This window comes from Euprymna scolopes, chromosome 11, assembly GCF_053919585.1.
Source record: "Euprymna scolopes isolate OS-2025 chromosome 11, ASM5391958v1, whole genome shotgun sequence".
NCBI lineage: Eukaryota > Metazoa > Mollusca > Cephalopoda > Sepiida > Sepiolidae > Euprymna > Euprymna scolopes.
The window spans coordinates 19095555-19112633 of NC_136492.1; the positions used below are offsets into that span (position 1 = coordinate 19095555).

At 35.6% G+C, this 17079-nt stretch overlaps 1 protein-coding gene across 3 annotated transcripts in view; it reads left to right on the forward strand.

Annotated features, from left to right (window-relative positions):
* Positions 1-17079, forward strand: part of LOC145287787 (cyclin-C-like) — a 125356-nt gene that overhangs the window by 13742 nt on the left and 94535 nt on the right. For all 3 annotated transcript variants that reach the window (XM_080135615.1, XM_080135614.1, XM_080135613.1), the window contains exons 2-4: positions 3571-3677; positions 11096-11180; positions 14480-14549. In XM_080135615.1, the coding sequence (XP_079991741.1) occupies positions 3571-3677; positions 11096-11180; positions 14480-14549 (262 nt within the window). The remainder of the gene's footprint in view (positions 1-3570; positions 3678-11095; positions 11181-14479; positions 14550-17079) is intronic.

Consider the following 17079-nt stretch of genomic DNA (forward strand, 5'->3'; position numbering starts at 1 on the left):
CTATATGAGATGCAGAGAATTCAGTTGGAAGAGTCAGCTCAGATGACCCACAGTGAACGCTCACACAACAAAAACAATCTTTAAGTACATCTTTTCAAACTCAAAAAATCTATGCAAAATTTCAAACTGAACCCTTTTATTTAATACATGGGTGTAGATTATTCTCGTTCCCTCAGCCGGGTAGTAGTTTTAATTTCTTAATGTTTATAATAATGTATGAACTTTCAACCTCTAGAAGACTGTCACTTAAAACTTATTGTTAATTAATGCTTTTAACCAATACATCATGGGTGTTTATTATAATGGTTAAAGGAATATTAGTTCAAGAATTCTACAAAAGATTCCCAGTTTCAGAAGACACACCTGGAGAAGATTGGAGGGTTTTTTTTTTTTTTTTTTTTTTTTTACATAGGCATCACCACATTATCAAGGCCAAGAGGCCACTCAAGGATAAGGGTTAAAGAGTGTACAGTAGAAATTGGACAATATAGTAATCATTAGTAATGAAAATTCGGTAAATTTTATAACTTATATGGAACGGCTCATCAAGAACTTATTTACGTTAGACTTGAACACAACCATATTGTAGTCAGCCGGAAAGCATGAAAACGGAAGACAATTCAACAGGCGTGCAGTTCTAAGAAAGAAGCTTTGTTCATGGAATCTACGTTTAGGTTTAGGCACAGATAAAGAGTGGGGGGAATTATTGATAGTGTTTTCAGCTAGACGAGTGTTTCTTGTGAAAGTTAGGCGAGATGGGACCATAGACTGAAGCTCAGTTGAACACTTTCCATGAAAATAACGATACATCAGAGACAAACTCGCAACATCTCTTCTGTGAGATAGAGGTTGCAGGGAAGAGAAAAGGACATCTCCTACGAGGCTACGAAGTCTATTTTGAACTCTATCAAGGCAGGACAAGTCCTTTCTAGCAGCTCCTGCCCAGATGTGGCAACAGTATTCCATCCTTGGACGTACCTGGCTCTTATATAGATAGAGAATTGCATCAGCAATGAGATATCTACCGGATCGATAGAAAGATCCCACCATTTTTCCAGCGGCCTTGGCAACAGATTTGATGTACGTGTTCCATTTAAGATTAGGAGTAATGGTCAAGCCCAGAAGCTTGTCAAAACTTGAGGCCTCCTGAAGACGAGAGCCATTCATTTCAATTGATGCCAGATGTGGATCAGAATGTTGATGATGTAAAGAGAGAAGCTTGGTTTTAGATGCATTAAAAGTAACCAGCCACTCCTTTCCCCATTGTACTACGTGCTCAAGATCAGAGGAGAGAGAATTGGAGAGAACTTGGTCGTTTACTGTCTTAGATGTGCTACCATAAATGGTAGTGTCATCAGCATAAATGTCTACAAATGATGTAAGGATGTGATTTAGAAGATCATTAATGTAGATCAGGAAAAGAGTTGGGCCCAGGATGGACCCCTGAGGGACACCGGCATTAATACTGTGAGCTTCTGATTTTTGCCCCTCAACTGCTACTCTTATGAACCTATCAGAAAGAAATGATATAATAATTGAGAAAACATTTCCAGCTATACCATAGCTAGAGATCTTATGAAGTAAACCTTTATGCCATACCCTATGAAAGGCCTTAGATATGTCAAGAGCAATTGCCCTAGAAAGGTTGCCTCCGTCGAGATATTTGCTAATCCTATGAGATATAACTGTAAGCACATCTGCTGTAGATCTAGCAGAACGGAAACCATATTGAGTGTCACTAAGAAAATTATTTTAGTTGAGATGGTTGATTACTTCTGTATTTAACACAGATTCCAGCAACTTACTCATGACGCACAGGAGACTTATTGGCCTGTACTGAGAGGGGGATGAGCGAGCACCTGAATTCTTAAATACAGGGCATACTGATGAAATTTTCCAGGGAGATGGGAAACTATTCTCCTTAAGACAACGTTTAAACAGTTTTGTAAGTATGGGCGCTAGTTCAGGTTGAAGTTTTTTGAGTACTATAATTGGAATACCGTCAGGGCCAGTTGCTTAACTGGAATCAAGGTTTTCGATTAGCTTGGCAACATCACGTACAGATATACGTATATCACATAGCGTGTTTTCTGATACAGGAGGAAATATTGGGGGTTGGCGGCCTTGGTCGCAAAGGGTAGAATTAGCTGCAAAGTTCTTGGCAAAAAGTTTGGCTTTGTCTGATGCTGACGAGATTACCTCAGGTCCATTGATAATAGTTGGGATAGAGCACACGCTTCTGTTCAGGATTCTGTTTGCTATTTGCCAAAACTGGTGGGAACCAAGCCGCTGCTCAGCTACTTTGGACTTAACGGATTGAGCATACAACTCTCTTGCGTTCATTATTACTTTCTTACAATGGTTGCTGGCAGTCCAAATTCGGGAAATTTAAATTTAAAAAGGCCAATCTAGCAACCCTGGACAAGAATGTGAGAGTGATCTCCCTTTGATGTAGCCTCATTTTCGAATGTCATAATATATGGTCATTGTTGTAATGATGCAAAAAAAAAGGAACTCCTGGTAATTTCGACATGTAGCAGTTCTTCATCAAAGAAGTCAGTGGAACATTGCATAGAAATAAAACATTTGAAAGAAACTGGGGGGGGGGACAATGTTTGCCAATAGATGCTGGACTGAACAAGTAAATTAAAGATTGTTTCTGACAATGTAATGTTATTATTCGTATTGAACTATGTAGCACAATATTACTTTGAGTATTTATTATTACTTATTAATTTATCTCATTTGGATCAGTTCTATACAGTAGAAACCCGGGATTTGGCATTAAAAATTAATAATAAAATACAGTACATGTATATAATCAAAATAGTATTATAAAGGCGGGACAAATACTGTAGCCAGGGTCCGGAAAAACATTGTCTTCCACATCATAACCTGAAAAAATGTATCCTAAAGCCACCATATCCCGGGGTTCTACTGTATTTAATAATGGACACTATTTTCATAATGTTAATAAACTCATAGTTACTGAGTGTTATTAGTTTTTCTATTCAGAAAAATATTAGCTTTATCAAAACATTTGTTGATTCATTTTGTGAAATTTCCACAGGTACTCCTAGTTCTTTGATATGTTTATTTTGTTTTACATTTTTCTTTTTTTTTTGTCCCCCAGCAAAGGCGGGATTGGATCTAGTAATTCACTCTTGTTTGTCTGTTCGCACTTTTCTCAAAAACCACGTCTTGGATTTTTAAAACATTTCTCACAAACATTAGTCATGGTCAAAGTAAATTTTTGCCAGAACGGATTTTCCTGGATATCTCTGGTTACTCCCCTAGGTGCCATTTTAAAGGTAAAATTGCTCCAAAATCGTTCATCCTTTCATTGATTCGCACTTTTCTCAATAATCACGCCTTGGATTATTTTTTTTTTTAAATTTTGCACAAACATTAGTCATGGTGAAAGTAAATTTTTCACTCATGGAGGGAGGACACAACATGCTCGGCTTGTTTTCTTTTTTTTAACACTCATTTCTTTTACTTTCAGAAAATAAATTAAGATTTTATGTATGACTTTTTTATGACTGTTTTCTAAATATTTTATTTTTTCAGTCAGCAATGGCTTCTAGACCGACAGGATATTCTTAGAGAACGTCAGGCTGATTTAAAAATACTTACTGAAGATGAATATCAGAAAATTATGGTGTTTTTTTCAAATTGTGAGTTTTAAATCTTTTTTTATTTAAGTAGATGTAAAACAAATTGTAACAACTTATGTGGAATGTATACAATTTAAAGTATATTTTTAGTTTGATCTAAACGTTTCTTTTCACAAATTGCAGGGTGACATGAAACATGGAATCGGTAATAAAATTTATCCTTTCTGCAATCAAACCATATTGTAGGGAAAATTGTGGAAACCAAGAAAATGGCTTGCCATAAAAGTGTCCGCACATCATGTGGAATCAAGCTGTTGTTTTTTTTTTTTTGGGGGGGGGGGGTCAAGATGACGGTGCCTACAACTTTTATAACTAGCGGTCTCGCAAAGTGGTGCAAAATCTCACTGCTTGACTGCATAAAAGGACACTGTGGGAAGAACACGGACAGATTGTTGTATGAGAATCTTGCCCTTTTTATTAACTAGCAGGGGTACCCGGTGTTACCCGGATGTGTCAAGGTAGTGTAGTAAGAAACCCCGGGTGGAGAGAGGTGTTTATATAAAAGAAAAAAAAAAAAAAAGTGGCAGTAGCGGGAGGAGGGGGGGGGCAATCAAAACAACAGTAGGCATCCTGGGTGGAGAGAGGTGTTATAAAAAAAAAAAAAAAAAAAAGTGGTAGTAGGCAGGCAAAGGAGAAAAAGAAAGTGAAAAAAATCTAACGTCTTAGCTGATGCATCCATCGCGAAACCAGAAGTAGCGAGCGTTGGAATTACGGGTAGTCAATCGAAAAGAAATGATGATTTGTGAAAATGTTGACGAAAAAAGCGACCCCCCCCCCCCTCATTGTGAAAAACAACTGAGCTGAGTTGAGGGTGAAGGAATTAATGTTTTTGGCCAATTTTTTTCAATATTTGTCATCCGAGAGACCGAGCTTAAAAATAATACCGATTTTAGTCATGTTCTGACGCATCTGTCGAAAGTTTTTGTGAGACATACAAACACACACACATTTTGCCTTTTATATAATAGATTTTATTTGTTCCTTTTATTTTTTTGTGTTACTTAATACAAATAAACTTCGGTCTGTGTGTAACCTGTCCACTAAGTTTGTCATAAATGTCCAACAGTCTTTGTTTTATCACAATGATATGCTTCAAATGTGCATGTTTGCAATGATCAATACTGACTGTTACCTCGTGGTTCTTAAGAAATTTTGGTCAGATGTACTGTGTTGTGAGAGATGAACAGTAATTTCAACAAAACTAGCAGGACTACCTGGCATTGCCCAGGGCAAAGAAAACTTCTCTTTTTACCTTTTTCTTTCTCTCTTTTCTCCTATCCTATGTTTCCACGCTATCTTTCTCCCCTACCCAGCTTTTCCTCTCTCTGGATATATTGATGGCAACCTTCTGTCTAGTGAGACAATAGCGTTCTGCGTTTAGTCTGGTGCACTGCAGTATCTAATGTGGTTATAAAATTGAAGCCAAAGTTGCCTCTCCAGATGCAGGCCTGGGCGGATCATAAGGAGACCTAGGTTTTCCCAGTTACTATGGTCCCCCTCTCGACATTGTAGCCCAAATCCAACAGAAAGGCAAGCCAATATAGTGGGAGTCAGTGGAGTTGCCGGAAAGGTATTGCAATGTTTTACCATCTGCCTATTAGGACTCCAAACCGGATTTTTTGTCAGGGTTTACTGTAGATATACATGCATATATACCCACAAACAACTCTATATACAGGGTGACCCCCCTCCCCCCCCAAAAAAAAACGGGTCCCAACTCTAATTAGGCCCCGTTTCTTTTGTCCGAATGAAATGAAACTTTGGTCATAACTAGTTTATTATATTCAAAACATCACATCAAAACACTAGGGTCTTTGGCTTTTTTTCTCCGTTGACTGTAAAATGCTCAGAAAAACAATTGGATGTCCTCTTTTTTTTTTTTTTTTTTTTTTTTTTTTTTTTTGGTCACCCTTTAGATCCTTCATAAGCATAAGGGAATTAACTACCTGATTTAAAAAAAAAAAAAAAAAAAAAAAAAAAAAAAAATTCGGTTACTACTTTTTAGTTAGTTCATGAACTGGTTGAGAAACCAACTCTGTCCATCCCCAAGCTGCCAAAATATGTGCTAGTTTAGGGTTAAAGAATCAAAAAAATTTTTTTCTAAATTTTTTGCTATTATTTATTCTGAGCAATGCTGATCAAAACCATATCTACTTTGTGAGTTTTTACTTTTTAACTGAACATACACACACAGAAAATTGAGTTTTACTAAAAAAAAAAAAAAAAAAAAATCAAAGAAAATGAAACCGGAGAGTTTAAATCATAACATGGGAGGTAATTTTAGCAAAGCACACAGACAACCTAGTGCCCCAATGAATAGCAGTTGTCTGATATAAGGGTTTTCCCTGCATTGATCAAACCTTATTGCTTTTCTGGACCCCGCTGCCACGAGTGCCAGGGAGCTGATGCTACGGGTTCAGTTTCGCTTTTTTATACTAAAAAGCGAAACAAAGATGCGGTGAGTGAAAAAATCTCAAAAATAGCAAAAGTAAAACTCTGCTAAATTAAAGATAGATGCGACCTCCCTTCGTAACTCGTAGATATTATAATTTAGACAGTATATAAAAAGTTTTAAGAATGAGTGACCCCACTGAGCGCTCCTGGTAAAAAAGCCTTTGCCAGACATACACAAAAAATGCACACATTTTGTGTTTTATACATATAGACTAGCGGGGGGGGGGTACTCGGCGTTGCCCGGGTGTTTACAGGTGTGTATGTGTGGTCGGGCGAGGGGGGGGGGGTGTTAATAAAAACATAAGAATAAGGCGAAGTAAAAAAAAAAAAAAAAAAAAGACGTGAAACAGAAAAACGAACATTAAAAAATCTGAAAAATAACCCTACCCCCCAAAAAAGCATGTGAAAAATGGCTTAAATAACCCTGCTTCAATATTAGAATTTAAAAGATAAAAAAAAAGACATGTCACACCACGATTCGAACCCAAAACCTTTAGATAATGAAGCCGCGCTCTAAGCAACTGAGCTAAGACGATGTCGACGAAATTGTTGCTTTTTCAAATATTTAAAGTAAATCCGGTCCCAACATCGTATGACGCATGCGTAGAAGCGAACTCGTCATGAGAGGATGGGTTTTGCTGTCTCCCGTAGAAAACTGCTGATTTTCAGGGTGAAGGAATTAACGTTTTTGGCCAATTTTTCCATATTTGTCGGGCGAAGGTTGGAAGTTTAAAATGATACCGATCTGGCAAAAATCCCTGACCCGTGTCAAAAGTTTTTGCGAGACATACAAACACACATACATACATACAAACAAACATACATACACACATTTTCGCTTTTATATTTATAGACTAGCGGGGGTACCCGGCATTGCCCAGGTGTTTGTAGGTGTGTGTGGTGTTAAATAAAAAAGAAACCGGGGTGAGGGGGGGTTAGGATCGAACCCGAAGCCCTGAGGCGAAGTGTTAAAATAAAATCGGCGAGCCAGAATGAGTTAGTGAAAGATGTTTGAATTTATTTAAGAACCAAATTGACAGGTGCGCGCCCGGAAGTCCTCGAGCGTTACGACGACGACATCAATGACCAGGTTTGTTTGTTATAAGCGAAGTAAAAAAAAAAAGAAAACAACGTTAAAACTTAAACGGGGAAAAAAAACAAAAAAAAAACTAACGTAAGGCAAACGAACGATGAAAACAGAAAAACGAACACGTGAAAAAAAATAAGCCTTTTTCGATATTAAAATTTAAAAAATCGGTGGGTACCCAGGTGTTTTTGGGTGTGTGGTCAGGGGTGGATAAGCGAAGTAAAAAAAAAAAAAAAAAAAAAAAAAAACAGAAAAACGAACGTTACATGAAAAATGGCTTAAATAACACTGGTTCAATATTTAAATTTAAAAAATCAAAAAAAAAAGAAGACATCTCACACCATGATTCGAACCCAAAACATTTAGATAATGAACCAATGCACTAATCGACTGACCTAACGCGATGTACATGAAATTTGTTCTGTTTTTCAACTATTTAAAGTAAATCAGGTCATGACGTCATCTGGCGCATGCGTAGAACCGGCCGCCGTCACGAGAAGACCATTTTTGTTGACGACCGGTTCTACGCATGCGTCAGATGACGTCATGGCCTGATTTACTTTAAATAGTTGAAGAACTGACTAAATATCATGTACGTCGTGTTAGCTCAGTTGGTTAGCGCGTTGGGTCATTATCTAAATGTTTTGGGTTCGAATCGTGGTGTGAGATGTCTTCTTTTTTTTTTTTTTTCGATTTTTTAAATTTAAATATTGAACCAGTTTTATTTAAGCCATTTTTCACGTGATGTTCGTTTTTCTGTTTTTTTTTTTTTTACTTCGCTTATCCACCCCCGACCACACACCCCAAAACACCCGGGTACCCACCGATTTTTTTTTTTTTTTTTTTTTTTAATTTTAATATCGAAACAGGCTTATTTAAGCCATTTTTCACATGTTTTTTTTTTTTTTTAAACGTTCGTTTTTCTGTTTTCTTTTTTGTTTTTCAGATTTTTACATTTAACATCGTTCGTTTGTCTTACATTAGTTTTCTTTGTGTTTTTTTTTTTCGATGTTTTGATTCCCCCCCCCCTCCGCTTAAGTTTTAATGTTCGTTTTTATGCTTTCTATTTTTACTTCGCTTATAACAAACAAGCCTGGTCATTGACCTCATTAAAAACAACTGCTGAATAGCTATTGCTTAGGTCGTCGTCGTCGTAACGCTCGCACAAAATCTTCCATGCGGGCACCTGTCAATTTTGTTCTTACTTAAATAAATTCAAACCTCTTTCAGTAACTCATTCTGGCTGGCCGAACAGTTCATGTTTTTTTCACATTTTATTTTCAAACTTGGCCTCAGGGCTTCGGGTTCGATCCTACCAACTTACCAAAACTTTTTACCTCCCCCCCCCCGGTTTCCTTTTTATTTAAGAGCACACACACCTCGGAACACCCGGGCAATGCGGGTACCCCCGCTAGTCTATGTATTATATATATAAAAGCGAAAATGTGTGTATGTATGTATGTGTGTTTGTGTGTCCGCTAAAAACTTTCGACAGACAGAACAAAAATTCATAAACTTGGTATCATATTGAAGCTCCATCTTTCGCCCAAAAAATATCGAAAAATTGGCTAAAAACGTTAATTTTTTTCACCCTGGAATCGACAATTTTCTACAGGGGGGGGGGGTCAACAAAAACCGTCCTCTGACGAGATCGGTTCTACGCATGCGTCAGATGTCATGAACTGATTTAGTTTAGATAGTTGAAGAACTGACTAAATTTCATGTACGTCGTGTTAGCTCAGTTGGTTAGAGCATTTGATCAATATCTCAACGTTTTTGGGTTCGAATCGTGATGTGAGATGTCTTTTTTTTTTCAATTTTTTTTAAAATTTAAATATTGAAGCGGGGTTATTTAACGTAACGTTCGTTTTTCTGGGGTTTTTTTTTTTTACTTCGCTTATCCACCCCCGACCACACACCCAAAAACACCCGGGTACCCATCGATTTTTTTTTTTTTTTTTTTTTTTTTAATTTTAATATCTAAACAGGCTTATTCAAGCCATTTTTCACATGTTTTTTTTGGGGGGGGGGTTTTAGTTTTAACGTTCGTTTTTCTTTTTTGTTTTTGTTTTTTCGATTTTGACATTTAACATCGTTCGTTTGCCTTACGTTAGTTTTTTTGTGTTTTTTTTTTTCGATGTTTTGACCTCCCCCCCCCCAGGTACCCCCCCGCTTAAGTTTTAACGTTTGTTTTTGTTTTCTTTTTTTTTTTTTTTTTCACTAACAACCACACACACCTCCAAACACTCGGGCAACGCCGGGTAACCCCCCCCCTAGTCTATATATAAAAGTGAAAATGTGTGTACGTATGTTATATAAATAGAATCTCCCAACTGTAAGAGACCATATCCTATCATGAGTCAAAAATATTGCAACATTATCTATGTTTGATTCCATATAAATTCTAATGTCATTTGTTTGAGTTAAAATAAGATCTACAGGGGACAATTTACTTGAATGAATCTATACTACTAGCAGGAAGACCCGACATCGTTCGGGAGTGAATAAGGATCACTACTATGAATTCTTTCATTATGTTTATATTAATAACGCCATATTACTTTCTCCATTTTTACTGCTTTTCTCTTTCCGTTTTGTTCCCAAATCTATTCAGAAGAAACTGAAATTTTGGAAAGCAATTTGAATTAGTGTTTTATACATATTCTACAAATTTCATTAAAATTAGATAAACGTGTTTGAAGTTTTAAAGGCGTTCTGTTCCCATTGGTGACTTGGAGGCATGTAAGATATTTAGGACAGAGAGCATAATGTAGAGATTCTGGATCACATCCATTGTCTTCCACAGAAGAATTTGTATATATTATCTAATTTTTATAGAAATAGGATATGTTTGAAGGGGGAGGGGCTATGCCTCATAGCCTTCTTAAAGGTAAACTTCCATCATCTTCCGTGCTAACTTTTACATAGGAATGCACTTTCAGATTTGATGTGGGTTCTCTAACATTTCTTTCTTTATGGAAAACATAACATTATGAAGATATTGGGTTTATATATATATATATATATATATATATATATATATATATATATATAATTCAATTTTATTTTTAATCCCCTTTTTTTTTTTTTTTCTTTTTTTTTTTTTTTTAGTTTTTGGTCCCCCAACAAAAGAAGGGTGGACCTATAAATTCACTCGTCTGTTCGTCCGTCCACACTTTTCTCAATAACTACACCTTGGAATTTTTTGAAATTTTGCACAAACATTAAACATGATAGGAGAAAAAAAAGTTACAGAACGGATTTTCCGGAAAAATTCTGGTCCCCCCCCCAACCCCCCCGGGGGTGTCTTTTGGGTTAAAATGGCTAAAATGGACACTTTTGTGCTTATTAAAAAATTGGATTTTTATAAAACTTTCTGAAAAGTTGTAACTGATTTCTATGTAAATTTGTTTGTCTATACTTCATGATAACGTGGGTATGCGTCAGGAACTCTTTTAGAGCTTAATAAAAACACTCCATTTTTGAGACTATTTTACCATATTTGTCCAAAATTTTTTGTGTATGTCTATGTAACAGTTTTGCATGGTGCTGAACTCAAATTTAAATATGTTAAGACCTTGGGGACTTATGGGGCTAACTGGGTGGTTGGGTGGGTGGTGGTCAAATAATGGACTTGCTCATTTCTTTTTTTGTTGCGTGCAAGCGACTCTATAAGTCACTCCGTTGGTCTGTCGGTCCGTAACACTTTTGTGCTTGGCCTTTGTGGTTAAGATCGAAGGTCTGTTAATTTAGTCATTTTTTTTTTATGCCTCGTTCACTGTGCACTCACAGGGGACCATGCATACTTCATCTATGATTATAATTCTACAATTTTTTAAATAAACACTGTTGATATGTTTATTTTTTTCTTTTCCAGTTATTCAAGCACTTGGTGAGCAATTAAAAGTTCGGCAACAGGTTATAGCCACAGCAACTGTTTATTTTAAAAGATTCTATGCAAGGTTTGTGGTTGATTAAAATAATTTAATTATGTTTTTTTTTTTTTTTTCTAAATGGAAAATATTGAATAAGCAATCTGTTTTAAAACGTGCTGAGATGCAAAAAAAGAAAAACATTTTTTTTCTTTTTTTAAGTTGAAATACTAATTTTAGATTTAAAATCCCTTGTCAGAGAAAGACTATTTCAACTGAAATGAAAAAGAAAAAAAAGACGAATAAAACTAAAGAACTTTCTTTGATGAGGGATTTTAAATCTAAAATTAAAAAAGAAAGAAAATAACTTCTCTTTTTGTTTTTTTGTTGTTTTTTTTTTTTTGCATCTCAGCAGGTTTTAAAACAGTTTGTCTATTCTTTATTTTTCATATATTCCGAGATGCTTCTACAAGCTGACACATTTTCAACTTCATATTTGGCGAACACTTGCCTTTCCGGTTTGAAAAAGTGTTTTACGTGAATTAACAGTTAGTGTGGGATCGATAACACATGAGGATGGACTTTTTACTAACGAGGAAAAAGAAAAAAAAAAGACTAAAAAACGAAAGAACTTTTTTCTCTAAGGAATTTTAAATCCAAAATTAGTGTTTAAACTATAAAAGAAATTTTTTTTTTTTTCATTCGAGCGTGTTTTAAAACAGTTTGTGTGTTGATGCTATATTTTTCATTTATTATAAGATGCTTCTATTAGCTGAAGTTATTTGGTTTTGTTTTGCGATACTTTTGAATGAATTCAATTATTTATTTGAAAGTGCATTTTTACCTAAATGCAAGTTGGGAATAATTTTAATTTTTACCAATTTGGTACCCCCGAATGGGGAGCAGCATATATATATATATATATATATATATATATATATATATTTTTAAAAATAAAAATTATCCACTGACACGTGTTTCGTCATCTACGACTCCTCAGAGTGGTCGAATCTAGCAAGATTCAGCCACTCTGATGAGTTGTACTTGACCGAACACGTGTTAATGGATAATTATATTCTATGAGCTGACATATTTTCAACTTTTTTTCTGTCTTTTTAGGGAGAAAAACTTGATATTTATTGTGTAGAGTTAGAAATGAATAGAATAAGTTCTAGAAACATCTACCATTACTAACCAAAAGAGCATTACCATTGTTAACCAATGGAATAGTCTATCAAGCATACATACAGTGTGATGATATATGGAAGTGAAACCTGGCTAGTGAGGATTGAGGATATGCGTTGCATGGAGAGAAATGATTAGAATTATATGTATGTGTAATGTGAGTCTTGAAGCTTTGATCTAATAATCCCGGGAAAATTAAATCTGGACAGTAAAGGGGAGAGGTGTGCAAAAAGGGAAATATTGATTGTATGGCCACATTGAAAGAATGAATAAGAATTTTGAAATTAGATGTAGAACAGTTGGGATAGCAGGTTCAGTACACAGGGAAAGGTTTAGGGAAACATGGCCAGGAAATGATAAAAATATAACCGAGGGAATAGGGGCTAAATAAAACCAGGCCGGAAGCAGGTTAGTTTGGAAATTAATTTTTAGAACAGATGACGGCATTTAAAATGGGCATGAAACCCAAATATGTGATGATGATATGAAAGTTCAAGATAATCGCATCACTGCGCAGAATTTAAAACAAAGACAACATTCTTTATAACTTTTAATTATGTACTAGCAGGGAGATCTGACATTGCCCGGGATTGAATGATCATAAACAAATATTTCACACTCCTATATTTTTATTATCATTGAAATCTGTGAAATCTTCACATGCCTCCATGCAGTAACTTAGTCCAAAATATGTTATTCTACATTGCACTGTAGAGAACCTGCTGTTTCTTTTATAAAATTATTTTATATAAACTTCTTTCCAGGAAATTTAGGAAATTTACCTGTGGGGTATGAACCTACAGAACACGACATGCAAAAAAAACAAAAAAAAAAAAACACTATCAACTTATTCACAGTAGAAGTTTCACAGCCCATTGTTCTGTCATTGTTGCTAAGCGATGACATGGAAAAAAATGGCTTTACCGATGATAAATTAAAATAAGTTTCTGTTATCGGTAATTATCAGGGAAGCATGCTAAAACAGGGTTATATATTTACATATATACAAGGATTTTTTCTTTACACAAAAGTATTGAATAATACAGTGCTTGTGTACATGCGCGCGTGTATCATGCATGAAGGAAAACGTCCATTATGCATATGAGTTAGAATGTTCATTGTGTGTATATTCTTCGTGCATATGTGTGTCTGGATGTTTGTGTGTGTGATCACAAGAGTTCAATAAAATATGTGTTGAATGTTTATTGCGTCTGCAAGATTTCGTTAAAGCACATGATCTCGTCTTACCTTAAACGATTTGTGGCTGTCGAAGCCTACAGGAGGAAAATAACGCGTGCTTACATCACAGCGAGATAAGAAAGGACATCAACAATTTGAAGAGAAATAGAGAAAGAGGCGGAACAGTAAGTAGGACGTCATCTGTCGGATAAAATGGGAATCATGACAAGAGCAGGTAACCGGTGCTTAATTAAAATATTTGTGTATGTTTGTGCGACCTATGAAAAAGCATATCGGTCTGAAAACAGGCACCCATGCAGACTTTCCACAAGAAAAGGTAATTAGTCAATTACATCCTTTTTTTTTTTTTTTTTTTTTTTTTTTTTTTCACTTTACTAATGTAACACTCATAATACGTGCATAATTGATTTTAGATTTTCCATGTTAACTTCATATATTTTTTTAGATGAGAATTGATAACTCTGATTATTCGGACTACTGTTCTTATCTTAGTGCTATTTGCAAGAACCCATGGCATAATGGTTAATGTTCTAAGTGACACTTTTCTGGAGGTTGAAGGCTCAATCCTCAGTGGGAGCAATACTTAGAATACAATTTTGAATTTAGACTTTATCATGGCTGACAGGACAAGAGCAAACTACCTCTGTGGATTATACATATGACTGGGGGGGGGCACTTGTTAATTTAATATTCCCTTGACACTTCCTCCTGTGGAGGAATCTAATTTAACCTGCCTAGAGTGAAAGCCACTGGCCTACATACCTGTGTGGATTAAATAAGGAGTTCCATTTGAAATTCGGTACAGATTCCCAAGTTCAAAGATTCTCAAATTATTTTATAAGATCCATTATTTTATAAGATAAACCTGAAGAAGGGTGGACGTTACATCAACCTAAATGTGAAAATGGCACTCAAGAGGAGAACTGTAGTCTGAATAATCCAAATAATACAAATTAATATTTTCTGTGTTAATTTTAGACCTATTTTCATTTTTTTCTCTCTAGAAATTCATTAAAATGTATTGACCCTTGGTTAATGGCCCCGACAGCAATATTTCTTGCATCAAAAGTGGAAGTAAGTAATCCTTTTATTTTAACAATGATCTCTATCTACTCTTCTCTTTTCTAATCAATGCATATTTTCAGCGTCCTTTTTTTTTTTTTTTTAAATATATTTTGCTATTTATCAAGGTTAAAAGCCACTCAAGGGTTAACGAGATGAATGATTTGCAGTTGAATGATAACAAATGCTATTGTAAGAGGAGTAAATATCTCTGCATGAAAACAACAGCCGACTCGGAGTACGGCAATTCTTTCCTCTTTGTCAGAAATGTTGCTGATTGAATGTGAGAACTGAAAGACAAAGAAGGGAGATACGAGAGTTATGAAGCTTCCAAATCGTCCATTTTTTCCTCTTCATTAGTATGGATGACTGTTGACTCCCATAGATTTTATCCACCTTTTTGAGAGCTCCTGTTTCAGTATTACTAGGTGTGCACCTGAGTGGGCAAGTCAAGGCCTACCTAATAAGGTGCCAGTTCAGTTGCCGACAGCCCAATCATGAAACCAGTAGTACTAGTTAATGTGATACTATTAGCGGGTAAGAAAGCTGACCAGGCATGACTGAAGTGTTTGATACTATTCATCATTAACTAAACATACGAATCCAAAGATTCTATTGTTGGCATTGGTTTTTCTGATATTTTTCTTGTCAGAATTATTTCTAAAAAGACATCCGGGACTTACAGGGGATACGGCATAATCATGTTTGACAAACTGGTTCCCGACAGATCACCAAAGTGAAGCAACGATGAGCCTGGCCAGTGCGAGATGGGTGACCATTTGGAACTTCCAGGTGCTGTATGTGCTCTCTGCTTATCTCAGCACTGTTTCCAGTTATTCCAGTTTCCAGACTTCTCTTTACCACTGGACTCAAGGAGTACCAATTCAGCAGACGTGTGGTTGGGGATTGCCAAACCTTTCCATACAATTACACACCGCACCTGCCCCTACAGCAGGTATCCTTTATCTTTCGAGACTGAACGGAGGCATTAACTTACAGGAGGAACCACATGAAGGTTGACACCATCCATTTTGTTTTTTGTGGAACCAAATGAATTCGGACTTGGGACAGTCAGGTTGTCAGGCTTATGTTTTAATCACTGAACCATTGTCACCTCCCTTTGATGCTGTTGTGACTTGAGGAATTGTTGTGTCTGACTCTGCACTGAACATAGTCCAGGTTTCATCTCGTGAGCCACAAGTTCTGAACAGTTGTTTATTCGATATTTCTACATCCATTTTATTAATTTAAAGATCTACAAAGCTATGATATTGACGTTGCTGGTCTGAAACTTTTGCGGTAAGCATCTATCGGAATGACTTAGGTGCTTTGTATGGAAGTGTTGTTTTGGATCCAAAGAAGCGCGATGAATCTGCTGATGGAAAGAAAATGATGTGGATATAGAACAGACAAAACATTTTTTGTCTTGTTAAAATATAATTTATTCGTATCTTCATATTATCAGACCAAATGCTTTTGCATATACATCTGTATGCATTGGGTCATCCTGCAAAGCTGATTTACTGACTCAAAGAAAAACTCTCTTGCAAAAATATCACACATTCCCACTCCATTCACCATCTTACAACTGTTAAATAGTGTGTGGGGGATAACCTTTCAAAAGTCTGCATTGCAAGCCTGTTTCATTGTGAAAACAGCACATTAACTGCATTTTGTTCAGCTTTGCTGATCTTTTCCTGCATCCTCTAACCTTAAGGCTTTGCCATCTTATCAAATTTCAAAACGGGCTTCGAAACCTAGTAGGTAAGGCTTCTTTTTTTTTTCTCTGCAACCCCTTTCCTACAGAAGAGATGTTGTGAGACTCTCTGCTCTATCATTATTTTCATGGCAAGTTATTGTTTTTTTTTTCCTTTCCCCTTTGCAAAACTCAATCATGTTCTGCAAAGTATAAAACAAAAACAACAATTTTCTTCCAAACAATCAAACACCATGAATAAATATTTGAATATACAAAAAACTTGAAGAATAAAAATTTTTTCCAAAATTACCAGATTCGGCATTAAATAACACAAAAACGGTTGATATGCCATAAAAAACAAAAACGTTTTTCAAAAGCAATATGCAAATTAATTTACCTTGCAACTGATATCATATTTACATAAGCACTATATAGAAAACGATGAACTTGGCTAGTATCGGATGGTGGCCATTTTTGGAAATACTAGGTGCTGTATGTGCTCTCCGCTTATCTTGGCATTGTTTCCAGTCATCATGATTTTCTACTTGTCACTGGAATTCAAGAGAGATGTGGTTAGAGATTGTGCAACACTTCCCACAAAAATTTCTAAGTTCATGATATTCACCATCTTATAATTTATTCCTTTAATTCACTTGACATTTACAATTTTTGACAGTATTTGTTTCGTAGCACAAAATCAATCACTTAATTACTAATTATAATAATTATAATAATTAAGTGATTGATTTTGCGCCATGAAACATATTGTCAAGAATTGTTAATGTTAACTGAATTAAAGGAATAAATTATAAGATGGTCAACATTATGAACTTTAGATATAGA